Source organism: Eretmochelys imbricata, chromosome 9 (genome assembly GCF_965152235.1).
Source record: "Eretmochelys imbricata isolate rEreImb1 chromosome 9, rEreImb1.hap1, whole genome shotgun sequence".
In the NCBI taxonomy this organism is placed as follows: domain Eukaryota; kingdom Metazoa; phylum Chordata; order Testudines; family Cheloniidae; genus Eretmochelys; species Eretmochelys imbricata.
In genome coordinates, this window is record NC_135580.1 from 21402032 (window position 1) to 21426190 (window position 24159).

Sequence of the window (24159 nt, forward strand, 5' to 3'; positions counted from 1 at the left end):
TGTCAGAACTCACATTTTTCCTTTATCATCAACCTTCAGGGCTCAATCCTGCTCCCGTTGTATGAGCTGAACATTTTGGCATTCACCTAGAATATTTGCAGAGAAAATTAGTTTTGAACTGGTTTAAAGATGTTTAATTCCTTTTTGTTTTTCCTTCTCCACACCCAAAACTGCCTTTATAAAGAGTGGTTTCCCTTTCCCTTAACACAAGGTCCATTTTGGTGCTCTCATTGTTTTAAATTTTGGAAACTGCATAGTTCACCAATCATGTTTGTTCATTTTAAAAGGGAAGCTAAAGGTGGTGTCTCAGTGATATTATACAGCACTGTGCCTTTAAGTAAAGACAGGACAGACTTAGCACAATGGAGGGTTCAGTGTGACTAGGCCAGGAGACTCGAAGTTGGAAACAAACTCTGGCAGCAAGAATTTTTAGTTTCTCAGCAATGCTTTTCAACTGGAAAAGTCCGACTGATAAGAGATGTAATTTACAGCCAGGATCCCAAAGGTTATTGCTTGTCTCATGATGTTTAGATTGCATGTGATTCACTGTCTTCCATAAATACACAACTAAAGTTCATATAATTTTACATGCTAATTTTCGTATTTTATTTGAATGTTCTCACTTACCCTCATTGCCAAAGCCAAAAAGTGAGCTACTGATCAGACACCTGTTCTGGAAATAAAATGGTGACAGTGAGGAAAAACCTCACCAGCATACATCAAATACAGGGCATGGAACACTCGATAATTGCACTGTTCTGTTCAGTCCCTCAGAAGCATCTGGTACTGGCCACAATCAGAAGACAGGATACTGGGCTAGATGGACCATTGATCTGACCAGTATAGCATTCTTATGTTCTTTTTACCCCTTTATCATTGCTTCTAGCAAAGGAAATTAAACAGCCAGAACAACACACTCTTTCACAATTATTGTGCAAACCATGGGTCTAATTCTGTTATGCTTATTCACTCTGAGCAATACCAATCACCGGGGCAAATTGACCCTTCCCACATTAAAAATTGTGGGACAGTACTTTTTTACAAGTAAATTCTCATGTGAATTCCCAAGTGAAGATTACTCCCCATTGTCCCATCAGACAGATCCCATGGGATCCATGCAGAAGCCCTCATCCCCTGCTTCTGCACCACCTGTCCACTCCACAAACTTTCTGGCTGCATGGTTTCTATTGGAGTCACTCTACACCAGGGAATAGTGGCTCCTGGGGATCCTCAGTGGGGCCATAGCCTTGAAATGTATTACCATAATCAGGTAAAGATCTGCAGTACTGGCAGAGAGGATGTTCTGCCTACTCTCCAAGCCTGTGTGGTGTATTGAAAATTGTGTTAAAATTACATTTTTAGAAGAGATTTCCTGGTCCTGCTTGCAGGCTAGGGAGCTCAGTATGGAAGTGTGCAATCTGGGTTTTGTATAGTCAGTCTGCAAAGAGTCAGCCTAGAGCAAGGCCAGTCTTGTTATGGAAGCTGAGTTAGGGAGCAGCCTGTTTTGTCTCAATGTGTTCATGGTGTTTTTTTCTTGTGTGTTAAGGTTCTGGATTCTAAGAAATAAATTAGTGTTATATTGCAACCTTCCAAAAAGTGTATTTTATGTTTTACCATGTGTGTGTGTGAGAGAGAGAGAGCTGTGAAAATAACAGCCTCCACCCTCCTTTCCCCAGTCCACATGAATAGGTCTCCAGCAGGTCTAGCTGGTATGGTGCCAAAAAAGGTGACTGAGATCCACAGCAGCATGGAATGAGGTGACCTGCAATCTGGCCCACTGGTGCTGCCCTGGAATACAGAACTACTCAATATGAGTATGGGTGACAGGATATTGTGTCTAAATTTTTATCTACAGCAATAGCTCTTTGGATTTTTGTCCAGAGAGCATAGCAGGTGAACAGAGGGTATGTCTACATGGCAAAGAAAATCCTGCAGCAGGCCCATGCCAGCTGACTCAAGCTCACGGGGATCAGGCTAGTGGGATGTTTCATTGCTGTGTAGACTTCTGGGCTTGGGCTGGAGCCCAGGCTCTAGGACCCTGCAGGGGTCCTCATCCTGGTGAAAATAAAACCAGAAATTAATTTCATTTGATGATTCAGCATTTACCGTGTTACAGTACATTCAAAATTCAGTTTGGCCATTGGACAAGAAAGAATTAGTTTGTTTCAGACCTTCTTAAAGTTAACAATCAATTCTCCTTTGATAAAAGGTGCTGGAACGGTAATCTTCCTCTATCTATTTGTAATTTAAACATTACCTTTTCTCTCCCCAACACTCACACTCTATGACTTTCAGAAATAAAAAAAGCTCAGCACACTATTAAACATACCAGGCCATATTGATTCATCAGTTTTTCAGAACACCCAGTTGATTGCAAAGAGGAGTTTTGATGTAAAATCCATTATAGCCCACTCTTAGCCCACACATCCTGACAATATCATGGAATAATAACCACTCAGAGCGACACTAAAAGTTAATGCTTACTAAGCTGAAAATAGGACTAAGATCCTCAACCCAACAAGGTCAGTTCATTTTTAATAATATTGGTTTGTGTATCCATTAATCAGTCCCAATCCTGCATATTTTAAATTGAAATTCAAAATATTTAAAACCTGACGAGACAAAGGAAGGGTGTATGTGAACTGCAGACAAGCTGCATCATTTCACAGGGGATTAGGCCTTTGTAAAGGGATATATTCTGTTCTCAGTAACACTGATGTAAATCCAGAATGACTCTACTTAAGTGCTTTTGAAGGCAACTGATTTACAGCAGTATAATAGAGCAAAATTTGGCCCAGAGTCTGCAACAATTTGCGATCTTTACATTCTACTTTTTTTGCTATTCAGTTTTTAGACTCTTGTTCTGCTTACGGACAGCAGTGAACAAGAAGAGGATTGACAACATACTATGGGCCCAATCCTGCCAACTCCCACATGCCTCCTGAGAGATGCTGCGCATTCTCAACTTTCATGGAAGCCAACGGGCAGGAAGACCTCAGCCCCTGACAGAATGAGATACGACACCTGGCAAGTTTTTAATTTCTTTTTAATGTGTTGTTTGTTTTAACATTTTTTAATTGCACTCTATTGTATTCTTCTGTATGGAAGGACCAAAAATAACAGGGAACCAACAAAATGAGACTGTTTTGCAAAGTATTCTCATTAACCACAATGATAAATTTCCAGGATTAAGGAAGAAAATTACTGGTGTTAATGGAGTTCCATTCTATAACTGGAAGCCAAATAAAATATGATAAAAGATACAAAAAAAATACAGTGTTGGTACAAAAAGGGTAATTTGCACTTGTAATTTGAAATGAAATTGTGTGCATTAGTTTAATCAACTGCATTACAATTACAATGAGTATTTGGGTCAAAACATGTAATTGTTTCTTGAATGCTACCAAAGTTGCTCATGTATTTTAAATGTCTTGGAAAAGGCTAGGTTCAGCTGATGACTCATTTCTTTCTGCTTCCTTTAAAAAAAAAAAAAGCTACTTAGTGCAAATAACCTTACGGTGTCAGTGTCTAAAGGAAGGCAGGAGTTATAATTGTTTCCATTGTTTAACGACTCAGCATTGTAATATCACATGTATAATAGTAGGACAGCAAACCCTTTCAGAGCCTTTTACATATTATTATGAACAGGCTGCACAGTACAATGGTCATAAGAGGTTGCTTGGTCTATTGCAGCCTGAGCTGCACCAGTTGCTCTCTATTCTGTGAATTATCATGGACCAGCTCTTCCAATCCTTATTCTTGCAAGTAGTCCCACTAATATCAATGGCTCAGATCAACCACCAACACCTGGATTTTGAATGGCCCTGATCCTCTAGATGTGGTCAGAGCATGCCCGACCAGGTCAGACCCAAAAGGCAAGATATCTTTCCCTGGTTTGATGATCACGCTGGGGCTTACGGCTCTGGAGATAGGCATCCAGTGAGGCATTGTGTTCGTGCCCAGAGGCAGAAACATAGGTGCTTAGGGAACTTTTACCACAAAAACGTAGGCACCAAGTGAGTTCAGGCACCTACAGGATTATGCAGTGGCCAAGCATGAGATTTTGCAGATCTCAGCAGTGCCTAAATCCAGGGTTTAGGCACCTAAATTCCTTTGTGGATGTGGGTCAATGGGACTGCTTATATGAGTAGTAGATAGCAGCATCAGGCCTACACTGGAGAACTTGTCACATCTGTTCAGTCAGGAGCTACACATCGTGAAACGGCTATCAAATTGGTTGTACTGTAATAAAATCCTGATGCTGGTTTCAAATCAGAACCCTTCAGAAGCAAAATAACTTATTCAACAGTGCAACTTTTTAAATCAAGATTATTGCCATTCACAATGCTACCTGTGTATTCACCAAAGCTACTCTTTCCTGGCTTCCAGTGTAATGCCATATTTGTGCCTGGTAAGGTTAGAGCATTATCTTTGCTACAAAGACAGCTTCGATCTCTTGTTGGTATTTGCGTAAATGACTTGAATGCTGTCTGTGTGGGAGCTGAAAGACTATTACTTGGTTCTCTGAGAATTTCAGGTGGGTCAGTGAATGGGAGATTTTATCTGTAAGTCAACTGCACATGATGGAAAACTCAGAATGTGTCTTTGTTTTCACGCTAAGCAGTAATTATTGAATTTTAGGCACAGTTTGGAGCGCCCAAAGGCTGGGCACGTAAATGAATGTTTACCTTCACTTAAATCACTTTCTTTATTAATATAATTTAGAATTCACATTTAACTGATATAAATGAGGCATGCAGGCCATGAAATGCCTTAAAGTATATACCCACAGACATTGCTAGCATCATGCATTTCCACAGGGAAAAGCTGAGATTTGTAAAGCTGACTAGGAGATTTAGGAACACAATTCCCATTTAAATGAGTAGGAGTTCTATGGCTAAATCACCTATTCATCTTTGAAAAATCTCAACCTATACCTCTGTTTAATCCCAAACATCCCAATAAAGAGCCTTTGTGAAGAAAACTAAGGCTACCGCAAAACAAGAAAAAATAACTTTTTCTTATTTTACCTAGTATGAAAAGAAATGTTTCTCTTTTTTAGCTAGTTGTGTGGTTCAGTAAGAATCCAAGGCGGAAAAAAATAACTCAAACTATTGTTTATTTGCCCAGCTAAATAAAGATCAAATAATGTACATAAGGTTATGCCAAAGTAACATTAAGGGCCACTCTGCATTCCTTCCAGCCCCTAAGAGTTTTTGGGGCATCAGGAAATCAGGATCAGGTTAAAAGATTGTGACAGACCAATAAAAGCAAGGAAACACAAACCTAAAGGCAAAATCAACTCTTTGTGAGCCCTAAATATGCAAAGTTGTCCACCCCCCTTGACTTTCAGACAGGAAGAGAGAAAAGGGGATACCCCTAGCAATTCCCTATTCTCCCTCTTCCTCCACGGGTAGATTTTTTTTTCAGAGGTGTTTGGGGTTGGTTGAACTTGAAAAAGGTTTTCTGGATGCTCTTTCTTCCACTACAACCTCACACCTAACCCCTGTTAGGAGACTTGTGGGGGTAATTTATGCCTTTAGGGCTGAGAGGAAAGGGCAGGATGTATGTTGCTGTCTGAGGCAGGGAACATAACTATCAGGGCTATTCACAGTACTAACCACTATGCCAAAGAGGAGCTGTTTGCAAGAGCAGGCCTATGGGTGGCATTTTGGAAACATATTTGAACAGTTTGAATATATTTGGTATAATGCCAGCAGCCAGTTCAATAAAGGAGACACAGAAAGTTCCTCTAGAGGTGGTTTCACTTCCACTTGTTACCTAAATGTAAAAAATGAAATTGGAAAATTGCATTTACAGGCACAAAGACAGACCAAAAAGAAATAGCACAAAAAATAGAAAAAAAGGTGAATATCTGAACATTGTAGAAAATAGGCCAGGATTTTGTTAAAAAGAATTAAACAAAATGGATGCTAAATGGACAAACGGAAAGAAACAAGTAAATCCATCAGGATAAAAAATTCAAAGGAAAATAGGCAATGAGATGAAATAACAAAGAAAACAAAAAAAAAGATGTTTAAGGTAGAGCTGGGTGGTTAATTGTTTTCTGCAGAAAACTTTGAAATATTTTCATTTATTTTTTTCAAAATTTCCCACAAAAATGTATTAAATTTTTGACAGAAAACCCAATTTCAGTTTTCACAAACTGAAACATTTTCTGTTTTTTCTGCCTTTCCCACACACACACTTTTTCCTTTTACACACCCTTTTGCAGAGGCAATGTCACAAAAATGTTTTCTCTTTTACATTGAAAAACTAAAACATTTTGATGGAAATAAAAATTTTCTGCTAAAATGTTTGATTAGAAAAAATACTCATTTGGATCAGCTCTCATTGTGCCCTTTCTCCCACTGCTGTCCATATTATAGTATAGTATCTTTTAAGAATCTGATCCTAGATTCTGTGATTGTAAACGTCTTGGGGCAGGGACCAGTGCTTTTAAATTTCTGTAAAATGCACAAGACACACTTTGGTGTTACATAAACAATTCACAACAGTGATAATAATGCCCTTGCTGAGGTAAAAGAAAAAGAAATTACACCCATTCATAGATTCCATAAACAGAATTTGAAGTTAAATGAAATAGAGTGAAATGTACAAATATGTAACATATTACAAACAAGAGCAATTTGTCTTTGTGATCTGAGTTGAAACTGTCAATAATTGGCAGTTTATAATCACAGCATATGTGCCTTATCCTGCAGAGTGCTGGATGTGCCCCAGTTCCTATGTTTAAGTACTGCAGGAACCACATCTACAGTATTTTATATGATTTTGAAATTTTCTAGTCAGGGAATACCAGAAAACCTGAAAATACAGAATCAGTGGTTTCATCAGCTATCAGGCCATTTTGAGATGTGTTCAAAATCTGGAGCCAAACTTTATCATCTTCATTAAGATGAATCAATATAGATCCAGAAACCTGACACACATTATATGCAGCTTGTTTGACAGGTCTTACACTGGACATTTGCAGAATTCTTTTACCATTGTGGAAAAGTGCACCCCTCAGTGATTTGCTGGAAACACTCACGTGGTAACTGAAAGAGTAGATGCCTCCAGTGCTGGCTACAAACACACCTGACTCCACATTATATGCTTCATTTTCATTAAGGAAAATTTTATCAAATCTCACTGGAGACCCTGGTGGTGGGAAGCTGTTTCTTTTTTGAAGACCAACGGAGAAAGCTGTGATGTCACTTTCTTTGCAGTCTCCTTTCTGTCCTTTTTCTCCTTTCCGTCCTGGAAGTCCAGATGGTCCATGTTTTCCAGGATGACCCATTTTTCCATAAACCCCAGCATCCCCTTTAAGACCTGGAGTCCCCCGGACTCCTGGTGGCCCTGCATATCCCTTTGGTCCCCTCATACCTGTTTGCCCTCTTTCTCCTCCATGACCCTTTTCTCCAGGACTCCCAGGCAGTCCAACATCACCTTTTGGACCCGATTTTCCACACTCGCCTTTGTCTCCCTTAAGTCCTTGAGGACCTCTAGAACCAGTGCTTCCAGCATCACCTTTATTGCTGTTTGGACAGGAAGAAAACCGACCTTGTTCTCCTTTCTGACCAGGAGGCCCCGGTTTACCTAGATCACCTTTGGATCCTTGATTACCCTTTTCTCCCTTTCGTCCTTGTTGTCCAGTTTCTCCCAAAAGCCCTTGTAGTCCTTTTTTTCCTGGGTTACCTACAAAGAAAACAGCTGTATTTCAGACATTACCATCCTATATATGCTCTTTATCAAGTGTGGAATGTCCCAAACAAACATAAAATTCCATATCAGAATGTTCACTTGACATTTTCATTTTATAATGGTCATTCTATACTGTGTGATTATAGAAAGCTAAGCTGTAAGTTTTCTATGTGAAAAATTACCCATTTGATATATTTTACAATAGACAAATATTTAAAAGAATGAAAAGTCTTATCATCTCATGCTATTTGTCATTTATACATTACCCTGCCTTTAAAAAAAATACAAAAAAAATTGTTAAATTAAGGACATATATTTTTTAAATTATGTGTTTATGTTTTTAAAGGTTCTGAAGATGAAATTTAAATTATGTAATTTAGAGATGGGTCAACATTTAAATCTGGATCTAAACTTCTCCAAAATTTAAGTGTGCCAGATCCAGAGGTGTGGTTTGGAGCCATCTCTAGTCTGATATGCGAATGTTTCATGCGAAATAGTGAACTACAGTGTTTAGGAGTGGTCATCATGCCATCTCAAAAGAACACATAATTGCGGTGCTACTGGAAGAGCTACACAATTCAAGATGGTCAGCCGTTCCACTCCGCAATCATTTGCAGACTTTAATGACCTATATAGGATTTCAATCAAAGCTAAGGGGCCTGATCCTCTAGAGGCTTACACACATTAGTAGTTTTATACATTACCTACTCATGGGATGACACATATGAGTAAGTGGTTGTAAATTTTTAGAGCCTGGTCTTGCAAACATAGGGTCATCCTTGATTTTTCTTTTGAATACAACATTAGAAAAAATTGGTATATTGGGGTGACAAAAAAGTTACATTAACTTTACAAGTTTACAAGTTTTACAAGTTTTTTTAGAAACATTTTTTATTTAGAAAAGAAATTACTGTTCATGTGGAGTAATCTTTAAAAACAGTTCCAAAGGGTTTCTTGTTGGCTGCAATAAGGATAAATCCTCTCATTTTTTATGCTATCGTAATTGATATATCAAGGGGAGAATAGAACCAGTACAAACACTGCACTGATACAAAAGAATATGCCCAGATATTATCCTGTATCATGCCGAAAATTTTCTAAATTTGCTTCATGGCACCTTAGTTGCTCCTAAATGTGGATTTATTACACGTGTTAAAATGTAATAGCTAGGAAGGTCCAAAAGCTACAATCTAGTAACTCCCTAAATGCTTGTTTACATGAAAGACTATAAACACTTCATGATAGCCATTTCAGTCTATTGAATCAATAGCTCTTGTCTTGAAGAATCCTTAAATACATATGTAAAGTATCTGTAAAGTGTGTTTATTTATACACCAGATAGCAATGATTCCAAATGAGCCATTATGACTCATCATGCTGAATCTCATATACTTCTAGAAAGGTTTGCACTTTTCTTAGCTACCATTAACAATCCTAGGTGTGCTATAAACTAACACGTGCACATACATGTGATCAGTAACATCATGAGTTGTGACACAAAAAAGCCAGTGCAATCAGGATGGTCCTCAGCTTGTCTGAAGTTGTCTATTGCAGGTACAGCAAGAATACCAAATTAGCACACAACACTGTGTGTGACATGTGTTACAGTGGCTAGGCACAATTGGACAAGGCGGGTTTTGTTTCGTTTACATTCTGTAGTCAGGGGTGAAAGTAAGTTAGAGGACTTACCGGTACACTGGAGTCCTGAGCAGGGGGCATGGGAGCAGGACAACCCGAAGAGGCATGGCCTTAACCGGAAGAGGCGGGGCCTTAAATCCCCTGGCCCTTTACATCTTGATTTAAAGGGCCCAGGGCTCCAGCTGCGGTAGTGGCAGCTGAGAGCCCAGGGACCTTTAAATCACCCCCAAGCTACCAGCTGCAGAGGCGGCTGGGAACCTCAGGGCTCGGGCGCGATTTAAAGGGCCCAGGGCTCCAGCTGCTGCTACCACAGCGGAGCCCTGGGCCCTTTAAATCACTGAGGAGCCCTGGGGGCTCCCGGCTGCTACCGCTACCCCGGGGCTCTGGGCTCTGGCAGAGCTTTAAAAGGCCTGGGGCTCCGCTATGGTAGCAGCTGCCGGAGCCCAAAGCCCTTTAAATCCCCGCCTGAGCCCTGCTGCCCGAGCCCTGGGGTAGCGGCAGCCAAGCTCCCTCGGGGATTTAAAGGGCCCCGGGGCTCCAGTCCGCCGCTAGCAGCCCAGCCCTTTAAATCCACTCCGGAGCCCCACTGCCGCTACCCCAGGGCTCGGGCAGCAGGGCTCAGGTGGGGATGTAAAGGGCCCTGGGGTGGTAGTGGCGGGCTGGAGCTCTGAGGCCCTTTAAATCCCCACCAGAGCCCTGCCGCCGCTACCCCAGGGCTCGGGCAGCAGGGCTCAGGTGGAGATTTAAAGGACTTGGGGTGGTAGTGGCGGGCTGGAGCTCTGGGGCCCTTTAAATCCCCACCAGAGCCCCGCCGCCGCTGCTCCAGGGCTCGGGCAGCAGTGGAGATTTAAAGGACTTGGGGCTCCAGAAGCCACTACCACCCCGGCCCTTTAAATCCCCTCTGGAGCCCCACCACCGCTACCTTAGGGCTTCGGCAGCAGGGCTCAGACAGGGATTTAAAGGGCCATGGGGGGTGGCGGTGGCTGGAGCTCCAGGGCCCTTTAAATCCCCACCACAGCCCTGCTGCCCGAGCTCTGGGGTAGCAGCGGTGGGGATTTAAAGGGCTGGGGCGGTAGCAGGGGCTGGAGCTCCGGGGCCCTTTAAATCCCCACCAGAGCCCCGCTGCTGCTACCCCAGGGCTTCGGCAGCAGGGCTTAGGTGGAGATTTAAAGGGCCGGGGTGGTAGCAGCAGCTGGAGCTCTGGGGCCTTTTAAATCCCCACTGCAGCCCTGCGGCCGCTACCCCAGGGCTTTAAATTGCCGTCTGGGAAAGCTGGTCCCAGTACAGCTTACTTCTAGCTTACTTACAGCTTACTTACTAGGGGTGTAGCGGCTTACTTTCACCTCTGTCTGTAGTTTCATGCACAGTCAGTGCATAAGCAACATGTCCAACTCAGAATTGCACATAGAATCCAGAGTTGTGGTTGCTCAGCATGATACTGATGCATCTGCTTTTACCTAGGAAATAATTGAGCTCATTTGAAAAATGTAGCTGACCAAAGGCATTAAGTGATAAAATTACCTGGATCCCCTTTTTCACCCCGTTCTCCCTTTTGTCCTTCAGGCGCAGGACTGTCACAGAAGCACTGTTTTTCTGTTGCACTTCTGTTTTCCTTTGGTGTATTAATGGAGAAAGAAGCAAAGTGATCATCAAATACAATGCTTTCACTAGCACCAAGTAATGGGATTAAGATGGTATCATTTTCCTCCTCTCCTCTAGGATCAATTGTTACTGAAAAAGTGTTCTCAGTGTTTGTGTTGGTAAATACTTCTGAAATGACTGGTTGTACAGGGCCAGTAGAAGTGGGCTTCAGCTCTTGAAGGTTAATGTTATTTTCCACTCCACCTGCCTCATTGTTAAAGAGAGAGGTTGCTGGGGGTGTTACAGCATGCTGGGAACTTACTTGAGTTCCAACATCTGCGACTGGATCAGTTTCATTTCTCCCCAGGTCTGGACCAGCGGGAACAGTAGATGCTTGTTTGGGATCTTCAGTTTCAGCAGCACCATTGAGGGCATCCATTGTGAATAACTGGTTGGGAGCTAAACTGAAGATAGTTGTAGATGCCACAGGACACCAGACACTGCACAGCAGAGCCCGTGTCAGGAGTGTAGAAATCATTCCAGCAATAGTCAGAAAGCGCACTGTAAAATAAAAGTGACCAAACTATAGCCATGCTCTTATGAAAGACAGAGGTCTGAATGGATACCCATGAACATGCACATTTATAGGAACATAAAGTAATTAAAATGACAGTCTATATGATATCTGAGTGTATTTCAGTGAAGTAACTTGCACTCCTAAGTCCTGCCACAGGGCCCAGTTATCTAGGACTTCATTTGGGGGCATAAAGGCCAAAATTTACATGTTTCTTGTGTATTATAAGGAGGCAAAAAGAGGGGGGACTTCTCTCTCTCTCTCTCACACACACACACACACGTGAAATGTGAAGGGGACAGCTCAGAGAGGGGACGGAAAGTGCCAGTGTAGTGTAATACTATATGTAGTGGTCTTCACACAGCACTGATCTACATGGCTAACACCCACAAAGGAAGGAAAGAGTGGCTTGAGATCGCTGTGTCCCACCCCCCAACCCCCCCCCCGATCCAGAAGCAGTGAATATGTCCAGGTAACATGAAGTATCTTCGAGCTTCTTTCCAATTTGGGAGTTAGAATCTCTTCAGCTTCCTGAGAGCATTTGTGGGTAGATTCCCATAGACCGCAACAGGGTAACCAAGTCTCAAAATAAAAAACACTTAGTGTTTATAAAGCATTTCCACTCAAAGATCTCAAAGTACTTCACAGACATTAATAAATTAAGCTTCACAACCCCTCCTGTAAGGTAGGTGTGGCAATTTTTATTAGCCCCATTTTACAGATGAGGATACTAAGATAAGTAAAGCACAGAGAGGCAAAGCAACATGTCCCAGGTCACACCGCAAGCCATTGTCAAAAACATGATTAGAACCCAGGTCTCTGGAGACTCAGTCCCAAGCGCTAACTGCTTAGACCTGGCTGCCTCCAACAATTAATCCAAATTTGCCTACCCAAATTTCTATCTTCTTCTCTTCCCAGTGCTAAATGCAAGAGAAAACTATCTGGCAGATTTCACCAAGTAACAGAGAGATAAACTTGAAAAAACACAGACTTAATGAACTTCCAAGTATCTTTCTACAGTATGTTTATCTGGAATCAGAAAACAAAATTAAAGATTTAAATTGAACACACTGAAGAAACTATGATGAAATTAAGGTTTTGGTTTAACCATCAGTACAAAAGCAAAGGAAATTTTGCATTAGTTAAGCATTGAACAGCACTCTCAAATGAGCCTGTAGGTATTATTATGTAAATCATTTATATCTAGACTTAGGTATATTTTTAAAACATTTTAGTTAACATACTAGTATATTTTAAAACCCTGGTGTAGACATGGGACAAGCTGTATTTTAACATGTGTTAGCTGGCAGAGATGAACCCTAGCAGTTGCGTTGCCTACACTATGGTGTTAAACATGTTTTCCAACATGTTTTTAAAAGACACCTTTGAGTCTAGCCCAGACACACCCTCGGGGGTTAACAAGCCCAAGGCTTGAAAAATTCACTTGCCACTGAAGATGGGGAAGCTTTCCTGGGTGAATATCAGCATCTCCGCAGCATCTAAGCTCACACATAGAAAAATTATATTTCTAGCCCTTATGGCTGTGATTAAAGCCTTTTAAACAAAAGTCATATGCACTAATCAGTTCATATGCAGTGAAAATTCCCACTGCAGCTAAGAAGATTAAGACAGACAGGATGAGTCCTTTCCTCGTGCACACATAGTTTCCCCCCATTGATATTAATGGGAGCTCTTCACATGGATGAAGAGGAAATACAGATCGCATAACATGTTGAATTGTAGAAAAAGAGTGGTAAAGATACACAGATATACAAATTCATTGCAAGCTTCTTACCTGAAAGAAAATCTGCAGATATATAGGCTTTTTCAGCATCCACAAAACTGAAAACCCAAACTGAATTAACAGACTTAAATACCAAAATGAAGAACAAAGACCATGTACACAGTACAATAATTAAAGACACACATACAGGAAGATCAGTATTTCTCCATAATAAATAAGCATCTGCAGGAAAGGCTGCTGAAGGCAATGGTTTGTTCATCCTTGTGCCCTCATAATTAATTTTTTTTCTTCACAATTTCTTTTTTGATGTATAAAATAATACCTCAGAACTCAAAACCTATTATTACATCCAATACCTGTTATTTATGGGGATAATAGACAACCAGCCAATGGAAAATGCATTTAACTGTTGAAAGGAACAAAGGCCAAATCCTGAATCAGGCATAGGTCCCACAGAAGACTGAGTAATTTTGCCTGAATAAGGACTTCAATCATTTGGACCAATGTTAGAAAGTAATTTATAAGAAAACTCTAGAGCTTAAAGGGCCAGTTAGGTCAAATTTGGACAAGATGTAGCTGTTATAAAAACAAGGTTTTAGATCAACAGAAATATTTCAATGACGTGAGAGTTTTATAATTTCAGTAGAGACAGACACTGGGACAGATTGATTGTCAGCTGGTTAAACCAGCATGGCACTATAATTATGCTGATTTATGCCAGCTAAGAATCTGACCGGGGTTTAAAAACATATTATTATTCATACCTATGTCTCTTAGCATGCCCCAAGAGCAAACAGTTCTTTTCACCCCCTGGGTAACACTATTAGGTGTAAGATTTCAGAGTAACAGCCGTGTTAGTCTGTATTCGCAAAAAGAAAAGGAGTACTTGTGGCACCTTAGAGACTAACCAGTTTATTTGAGCATAAGCTTTCGTGAGCTACAGCTCACTTCATCGGATGCATAACTGAGGCACACATAGGATTCATAAAAATATTACAAAAATGCCTACTTCAACTCACCTCTGTGATACAGACCTCCCCACGTCAGGCCCTATGGAGGACTCGCACAGTTCAGGGTGAGTGCTAGGGAAGGGAATGAGACTAGGTGAGCAGGGAAGGGAGTCATGGATGGGGCAGGGATGCACATCATTTCCCATCAGATTGCAGAAATTAGACAAAATGAACATAGAGCCGAGGCCATATTATCTTTTACCCTTTCAAGGGTCTCGGGGACAACTAGGACAACAAAGGGGTGCTCCTGGCAGCCTGGCTCCCATGCTGGCAGGGGGGGGTCTGTTGGAGCTAGAGCCATTGAGGACTAACCAGGGATTCCACCAGGTTTGGGATCAAGCCCTACAGCCTTTTCCATGTGATGGCAATCTGCCCCTGACTCCCTGAAAGGGGACACTGGGGAAGAGAGGAATCTCTGTTAGGAGATCTTCACAGAGGTTCAGTCCTTGTAGGAGGTGTTGTCCTGGCCCTTTACTCTTTAGTGGCAGTTTCCATCCTGATACCCTTTTAAACCATTGCAGACATTATCTATTCCACTAGAGAGCAATGTTAGACCACCTAGTTTTCCTTTGTTCCACACTGTTGAAGGAAGTACCTGTGCATTAGCACAGACAACTATGCTGCAATCGTTTGCTGTTAGCAACACTGAAGATATTTGCAATCAAGGTAAACAGTAACCAACAGCCTGTTCATCATTTGATTATATAGGGAATAAAAACAGCATGAAAGTTTTTTTCCTATCAAATAATAACAATTCAGTGACAACTTATATTAACAAGCATTTGGTATCCATTTGTGTTATATTACAGCACTGCATTTGAAAAGAAAAGAAAAGAAAAGAAAAGAAAAGAAAAGAAAAGAAAAGAAAAGAAAAGAAAAGAAAAGAAAAGAAAAAGCCTAGCAGAAAACTTGTATTATTATCCCTAATTTTCTGGAGATGATGGAGTCTTTAACAAGCCATGCATTATGAAGTTTTTAATAGTCTTTAATTTTTGTTTTTACTCCAAACTATCAGAACTTTTCTCTCCTGACTAGTCTGTCTGTTGACTCACTGATTCTCACACTCAGTTTGCTTTAGGGGCACACGCCAGCATGGATGTGCACTACTATCTCCTCCCAGATTTGTTGTCAGCTTCACAGATGCAGGTATTAGTGAATAGCTCCACTGGCTCCCCACCTACCAAGGTAGCCCCCTGGACTGTGGATATTTCCAGGGCCAGGAGAAGGGTTATGACTGGATACATTCCCCACCCTCATGTTCTGATGTGAGATTCATTAGATGGTGAAATAGTTCCAGTCCATTTCCTACATATCCCTATGACAACGGGCACCCTTGTTACAGTCTCCACACATAGGCCATGCAGTTTTGTTTTTGAAAGAAACTTATTCTACAAACTTAAAAATTCCTAAAATTAAAGGTTGATTTGACTTATGTCACCCATAGTTCATGCTGTCATCAAACTCCTCGTTGAAATTAGAGACATAATTTACAGCTACTTCACTATTACTATGTCCCTCAGGAGACTATTTTTAGTAGGATCCCAGTCATATTATTGTACTAGGTTTTTTTGTTTGAATAATAAATAAGAATAAGAATAATACAAACAAACAAACAAGGGAATATGATTCAAATGTCTCATCCCTTCACAAATATAAAAATAAGTATCCATTTCCTCTACACTAAATTCTGAAATCACAGACAAGTTCTGTAAAGATTACACCTTAATCAAGACCGCCACATGGTCCTGCGATGGATCATACAATACTTGTTTTTTAAATAGCAGTTAGTGTAATTCACAAATTTGTACATACGCCTATATCCTTTGCAATTCAGAACACTTTACAGGAAAATGTGGAGCTATTTTCTATATCTTTATTTATATCCTTGATTATAAACCAATGCACTTATGTGACCAAATTATCAAATCTGAGTGAAGTCTCTATCAAGTACATTTAGAACAAGAAAGAATGCACAAATGAACTCAGATAGGTTAAAATGGGAAGACATTCATGAAGGCAACTATAATATTATATTTCTCAGGAATCAGGAAAAGGATAGATTAAAACTTTAATGATTCTGAAAAAGAAGATCAAAAAATAAAATATCTTGAGAAAGTGATTTAATATAGTATAGTCTAAAACAATTCAATACAAGCTATAATTTAGTGAGGAATGGGTAAGACTAGAACCACAGAGAGCTAACATATCTCTGTTTATCATCGGACATAGGTTACATATGGTGTAATGAGCCAGTTGCAAGTGATGGAGTCAATTCACTTCAGTAGGAGAGTGAAGACAGTAAATAGGAACAAGTTTGATTTCTCCCTTCTTACCTCTCCCATCTCAAACCCCACCCCAAACTTTAAAGCATGGGTTTGTTTAGATTCAGATTTCTGCTAAATTTTACAAATTAAGGAACGTATCTACACACAACTGTCATTGTACTTAGGTTATGTAAAGTTATTTTCATATATTTGGTTCATAGAAAATCCCACAGGTGTGGATGGCTGCCAAGTTTTAAGAGGTTTTGGATTTAAAATAGGCAATATTTACAAAAGGTAAGCACCAGGATTACTTACACAGCAGTGCCCTATTAATCAGTACAGGGCAGGTGTTGTTATTTAAGACTCTTTATTCCAATTTTGTTGACTAAGCCAAATATGATCAGTTTTCATCTAATTATTACACACACCAAAGAAGGTCTCTCTATCTCCATATCCCTGCCACTTTCTGCTAGGAAAGCCGGATTTTAATTAAAATTAGGAGCCTATATCTTTACTAACAAAGATACAGTGTCAAGGACTCAGTGCAGACATCAGTGCTGCCAACTTTCATGGTTTTATCATGAGTTTTGGGATATCTGGTGTTTTTCAGGAAACCACACCTCCTGGAGTCCTGTGACTCTCAGTTTTCATTGAAAAGGTAAGTTTCTAATCATCATATTGTAGAAAAAGCTTAAAAAGTGAGCCCTAAAGGCTCAACCACAAGAAGGTAAATAAAATATCTCCAAATTTATTATTTTTTAAAATCTCATTATTTTTATGCTAAACTAATGATTTGGGGGGCATGATTCATGATCTTTGAACCCCTAGAGTTGGCAATACTTAGACATCTAGAATTTTGATGTGAAGAGATAATAAAGAATGTTTGTGGGTCTGATTACAGCAAGCTGTTTTCCTAGCCAGAGAAAGGAAGGAAAGCTCACAACATGATCAAGCCCTTTTTAAGTTTACTGACTACCACAAAGGTCACAAACACCACAAAATAGACAACTTAGCTGAAAGCAATGCTTGTATTCTACAGAGATGCCTCTACCAGGTTGGGGGGAGAAGGGATAAAGAAGGTGGGCAAACCCTTCCACTGACGCCTCCTCATACCCAACTTCCTCTTCCTTAAAATACCCCATTCAGCCATACCAGGAGGCAGGGGATCCCTTAACTCTTTCCTGGCTGTTGTGTCTACCTACCATATACTAAAATTGGAACGATACAGAGAAGATTAGCATGGCCCCTGCGCAAGGATGACACGCAAATTCATGAAGCATTCCATTTAAAAAAAAATAAGCACTACGGCTCCATACTGTAACTTCAGATCTGAACCACCACCAGAGTTTGGGGATGTTCAAATTCAGATCCCTGGACCAGACCTACCCCTGTAGTTTTTGAAGCTGGATCAGACCTGATTTCTGGATGCGGAACCCTAGATTACAGAAGCCTCTTGAATGATGTCTCAGGAGATTTCAACCCATGATCAAATTGTAGGCTGAAATCTTACCAGTAGAATGAAAATATGAATAATCAGTCACAAAATCTTTGACTGTTTGGTATGACAAAGCTATTTTTCTCTGTTCAGCTAATGAACACGTATGTGTTTCTATATTCCTTCCTTGAGATACAGAAATAACTCTCCTCTACCCATTGGAAAAGTGGCAGTGCATTCACACAGATGAACTTGTGATGACATGAAATAATAAATACAATCTGAATTAATGCATAGTAACTAGAAATAGGTCCAAACAGTTCAGTGTTCTCCCACTATTAAAAAACAAAATCTAAGAAAAGGCACGGTCTTGACATCAGTTTTCATGTCCAGTCTGTTTTGCCTCTGTGGACAACTTCCTTTAGTCCACACACAGTTCTCTAGGTGTTATCTGTCCAATCGATGGCAATGCTCGACTGTCAGACATTGCCTCGTTGTTCAAGTCAGCCTTGCCCTTCACTAGCAAAAGCTATAGTGCTACACTTATTCCATATTAAAGGGTATGTCTACACTACGAAATTAGGTTGAATTTATAGAAGTCAGTTTTTTAGAAATCGGTTTTCTATATTCGAGTGTGTGTGTCCCCACAGAAAATGCTCTAAGTGCATTAAGTGCATTAACTCGGCAGAGTGCTTCCACGGTACCGAGGCAAGCGTCGACATCTGGAGCGTTGCATTGTGGGTAGCTATCCCACAGTTCCCGCAGTCTCCGCTGCCCATTGGAATTCTGGGTTGAGATCCCAATGCCTGATGGGGCTAAAACATTGTCGCGGGTGGTTCTGGGTACATATCGTCAGGCCCCCGTTCCCTCCCTCCCTCCGTGAAAGCAAGGGCAGACAATCGTTTCACGCCTTTTTTCCTGAGTTACCTGTGCAGACGCCATACCACGGCAAGCATGGAGCCCGCTCAGCTCACTGTCACCGTATGTCTCCTGGGTGCTGGCAGACGCGGTACTGCATTGCTACACAGCAGCAGCAATCCATTGCCTTGTGGCAGCAGACAGTGCAATAGGACTGGTAGCCGTCATCATCATGTCCGAGGTGCTCCTGGTCGCCTCTGTGAGGTCGATCAGGAGCGCCTGGACAGACATGGGCGCAGGGACTAAATTTGGAGTGACTTGATCAGGTCATTCTCTTTAGTCCTGCAGTTAGTCCTATTGAACCATCTTATGGTGAGCAGGCAGGTGATACGGATTGCTAGCAGTCCTATTGCATCATCTTCTGCCGGGCAGGCGAGAGATGAGGATGGCTAGCAGTCCTATTGTACCATCTTCTGCCGAGCAGCCATGAGATGTGGATGGCATGCAATCCTTCTGCACCGTCTGCTGCCAGCCAAAGATGTAAAAGATAGATGGAGTGGATCAAAACAAGAAATAGACCAGATTTGTTTTGTACTCATTTGCCAAACCCCTCCCCGACCCCCGTCTAGGGGACTCGTTCCTCTAGGTCACACTGCAGTCACTCACAGAGAAGGTGCAGCGAGGTAAATCTAGCCATGTGTCAATCAGAGGCCAGACTAACCTCCTTGTTCCAATAAGAACAATAACTTAGGTGCACCATTTCTTATTGGAACCCTCCGTGAAGTCTTGCCTGAAATACTCCTTGATGTAAAGCCACCCCCTTTGTTGATTTTAACTCCCTGTAAGCCATGTCGTCAGTTGCCCCTCCCTGCGTCAGAGCAACGGCAAACAATCATATATCTGAGTTGAGAGTGCTGTCCAGAGCAGTCACAATGGAGCACGCTGGGATAGCTCCCGGAGGCCAATACCGTCAAATTGTGTGCACAGTACCCCAAATTAGACCCAGCAAGGCCGATTCAAGCGCTAATCCACTTGTCAGGGGTGGAGTAAGGAAATCGATTTTAAGAGCCCTTTAAGTCGAAATAAAGGGCTTCATCGTGTGGACGGGTGCAGGTTTACATCGATTTAACGCTGCTAAATTCGATCTAAAGTCCTAGTGTAGACCAGGGCAAAATGCTGTAATCATTATGTTTTTTAATACTGTGAAATCCAGGCTACCAACTGTTTTATGAGACAATGGCTTTATAGATCTATACAAGACCAAATTTCATTCAACGTGGATTCTTGTCCTGCTCCTTCCCAGAACCATGTTGATAGGCAGTGATATGGTTTCCCTTGTAATTCATTTTTTTTACAGCATAATGATAGATATGCCAACCTTGAAATAAAGTAAGGAAATGGGAATATTTTCCTTTCTCTATGCCACCCACTTTGGAGGAAAAACAAGAGTCTGACTCATTACAAAGCAATTTTGTTTTAAAGCTATGACTTTCAAATAGAAAAACACCCTAATGAGAATTTTATTTTTTAAGTTTACAAGACAGTTTCATGTGTTTTATAATAATAATGTTGTCTGCTCCACAGTACGGTCAAAACATGAGAGATCCTTAGACCAGAGGGTAAACAAGCTCAAAAGAAAAAGGAAAGAGGCAGCTGAAAAGGAAAATTCACCAGCATCAATGGCTGATGGATGGATGAAGCCCAGTAAATATATTTTGCTTATTGGTTTGGTGATTTTATGAAGTTTTGTATTTTAACCAAATACATAAGTGTAGGTGAGAAAGATGGTAAAATTAAATTTTGTAAAATGTTTATTTGATGGTAAATTGGAACATCTCTGTTTTTCTTAATCAGACATGGGCAGCTCTCCTGATAATGCTGTACTCGGAGCTACAGAGACACCTCCACCAGAACCACCAAAGAACCAGGAATCTGCTCTGAGACCTTTAATGACAACAACAATGCCAACGCAAAATAGCAAAAGAGCGCAGACGAAGCATCAGTGCAGTTCAAAGCTCATATACGTCAAACCCAAAGACAAAACAAAAGACTCTGGTAAAAAAACAACCACACAAACACAACTCCAGTTCCTCAGTGGTCAACAGCACAGCAAACGGTGAGAAAACTATGAGTGAAAACACACACATTCACAAACCCAGAGCACACTCTTTAGGGGTAAAGAACATAAGAACGGCCATACTGGGTCAGACCAAAGGTCCATCTAGCCCAGTATCCTGTCTTCCGACAGTGGCCAGTGCCAGGTGCCCCAGAGGGAATGAACAGAACAGGTAATCATCAAGTGATCCATCCCTTGTCACTCATTCCCAGCTTCTGGCAAACAGAGGGTAGGGACACCATTCCTGCCCATCCTGGCTAATAGCCATTGATGGACCTATCATCCATGAATTTATCTAGTTCTTTTTTGAACTCTGTTATGGTCTTGGCCTTCACAACATCCTCTGGCAAGGAGTTCCACAGGTTGACTGTGTGTTGTGTGAAGAAATACTTCCTTTTATTTGTTTTAAACCTGCTGCCTATTAATTTCATTTGGTGACCCCTAGTTCTTGTGTTATGAGAAGGAGTAAACAACATTTCCTTGTCTACTTTCTCTACACCAGTCATGATTTTATAGACCTCAATCAGATCTCCCCTTAGCCATCTCTTTTCCAAGCTGAAAAGTCCCAGTCTTATTAATCTCTCCTCATATGGCAGCCGTTCCATACCCCTAATCATTTTTTTTGCATTTTTCTGAACCTTTTCCAATTCCAACATATCTTTTTTGAGATGGGGCAACCACATTTGCACACATATTCAAGATGTGGGGATACCATGGATTTATATAGAGGCAACATGATATTTTCTGTCCTATTATCTATCCCTTTCTTAATTATTCCCAGCATTCTGTTTGCTTTTTTTGACTGCCGCTGCACATTGAGTGGATGTATTCAGAGAACTATCCACAATGACACCAAGATCTCTTTCTTGAGTGGTAACAGATAATTTAGACCCCGTCATTTTATATGTATAGTTGGGATTATGCTTTCCAATGTGCATTACATTGCACTTGTCAACATTAAATTTCATCTGCCATTTTATTGCCCCATCACCCAGTTTTGAGAGATCCTTTTGTAGCTCTTCGCAGGCTGCCTGGGTCTTAACTATCTTTAGTAATTTTGTATCAGCTGAAAATTTTGCCACCTCACTATTCACCCCTCTTTCCATATCATTTATGGTTGTGAATAAAAAAAACAAGGACTGAAAGCTCCTGAGATGCTGGGGTATCTCCTATGAAGTATCTGAAAATCATTATGAACCATTCTCCCAACACAATAAGCTCAGCACAGCTCTTTGGTATTCTAAAAAGATTTGAGGAAAATATGACGCTTCGTAAAGGGGGGACAGCATTTGCGGGATAAACAGATGGCTGCCCAAAAGTTACAGGCCAGGGTCACTGTAAAAATATTTTAAAAGGCTAAAGATGTGATAAGGAGAAAAAAAACAAAAGAGATGCCCCCTATTGGAGGCTCTCAAACTGATGTGTCTGAGAATGGGGAGGTGGAATCTGACCTGCGGGGTGATGGTGACTCTCACACAGAGTCTGATCTAGAAAATTCCCCAGAAAACTCTCTAGATGGGTCCCTGTCTACTCCTGATGATCCTCACCGTGGCCCCTCAAAGTCTGACTCTCAAATAGCGTCTCACGTAGAAGACGCAGCTGATGCTCCCATAGAGGAACCTCCAAATAACCCTGAAGATGCAGACCCCCAAACAGACGTGTATATGATGCGAGTGAGAAGCTGGCAACAGGAATTACCTAGACTTGGGGGTTCGGTGTATTATGAGGAATTTTGTTTTGTCAATCTTAAGCGAATGAATTCAGCTCAGCAGGTCATTGAAGCCATACACAGGGGAATACAGTTAGTTCTCAATGACCTTAACAAGAGGGTAGCCCCTGACGATTACGTTCAGTTACGTTTAGAGAGTCATAATTTAACCAACCTTTGTTTTCAATAAGAACTAGAGATGAGCTGTCTGCTGAAAACTTCTTAAATCAGAACTCAAAGCTGTTACAGAGTAATAGGGAGATGCATGTCGATGGGACATTGCGCCTCGTTGTGACATAGTAAAAACCATGGGCGGGGGTGGCCACAGAGTTTTAAATTCTATCCTCAGTAATCAAACCATCCATAAAAAGAGACAGTGCTTAGTAGACCTGACTTACACCGGTACCAATCTGCGTTTTGCGGCCGGGTTCTTGGCTGTCATGTCCGACTGTAAACCCACAGACGGGGAGTTCTTAGACGGGGCGAGAAAGTTGCATGAGAAACTGGGGTGGGCAGATAAAAAAAAATTATGCTCAGCAACCTAGCAGCGTTTTAACAGCATTTAGGAGTCAACATACAGGTGATGCTTTATGTGGCAAAAGGCAGGTGGGGTTTTTTTTAAACAGGAGGCCCAGTGTACCCCAATACTTTTTTCATCCTGTTGCACGATGAGCATTATTATGGGGTTCTCGATGTGAAAAAGTTGTTCAGTGCGAAAAATTATTGTGACATTTGCCACATAGTGTACAGTCACGACCACTCTTGCAGGTATCGTTGCCACCTCTGCTTGAGTGCGACGTGCTCTGACGGTGTGGGCGTGCAGCTGAGGTGTCCTAGCTGTAGACTGTATTGTCACTCCAAAGAGTGCTTAGACAGACACGTTGACTGCACATCGAAAAAACAAGTCGAATGCCTGTCTACAACGTTGTGTGATAAGTGTCAGTCTTACGTGGACAAAGGGCAGAGGTGTAAAGGGAGGCATTGTAAGCACTGTCAGGGTTTGATCATCGACGATGTAGACAGCCACCTGTGTTTTATGGATAGCATTAGAAAGCCTGAATCATCAAAAAAGTATATTTTTTACAATTTTGAATGAATGCAGGAGACGGGGTTGCATGTGCCCAATTACATTTTTGCTATGACCCTAAAGCCATAAAAATCCTGGGAATTTATGGGCTGTGAGTGTCTTTCTACCTTTGTTAAGACCTTCATTGGCAAAAAGTTCCAGGACTACATGTTCCTAGCACACAATTCCAAAGGTTATGATGCGTACTTCGTTGTTAGACAGTTACTGAAGGAAAAGATGGGCATAGAACTGATAACTCAGGGTAGTAAACTAATGTGTACGGAAGTTAAGGCCCTAGGCATTCATTTTATAGACTCTTTAATCTTCTTGCCCATGAAACTTAGCAAGCTCCCATAGGTGATGGGGTTTGAAGGTTGCAAAGGGTATTTCGCACATTTTTTTAACTCTTTAGAAAACCAAAATTACATGGGGCCTATGCCCGGGGTGAAGCTCTATGG

At 41.2% G+C, this 24159-nt stretch overlaps 1 protein-coding gene and 1 non-coding gene across 2 annotated transcripts in view; one reads left to right on the forward strand and one right to left on the reverse strand.

The window, feature by feature from the left end:
- The window catches only part of OTOL1 (otolin 1), a 29133-nt gene extending 17768 nt beyond the window's left edge, over positions 1–11365 (reverse strand). The window contains exons 1-3 of the mRNA XM_077826872.1: positions 10867–11365; positions 6821–7701; positions 5622–5781 (exon numbers count right to left, since the gene is read on the reverse strand). Of these exons, the coding sequence (XP_077682998.1) occupies positions 5622–5781; positions 6821–7701; positions 10867–11365 (1540 nt within the window). The remainder of the gene's footprint in view (positions 1–5621; positions 5782–6820; positions 7702–10866) is intronic.
- A 6339-nt stretch (positions 11366–17704) lies between these two features.
- On the forward strand, positions 17705–17809 carry LOC144270694 (U6 spliceosomal RNA). Its single transcript, XR_013347201.1, has one exon. It is a non-coding gene; the product is annotated as a U6 spliceosomal RNA (small nuclear RNA).
- The last annotated feature ends 6350 nt before the right edge of the window (positions 17810–24159 follow it).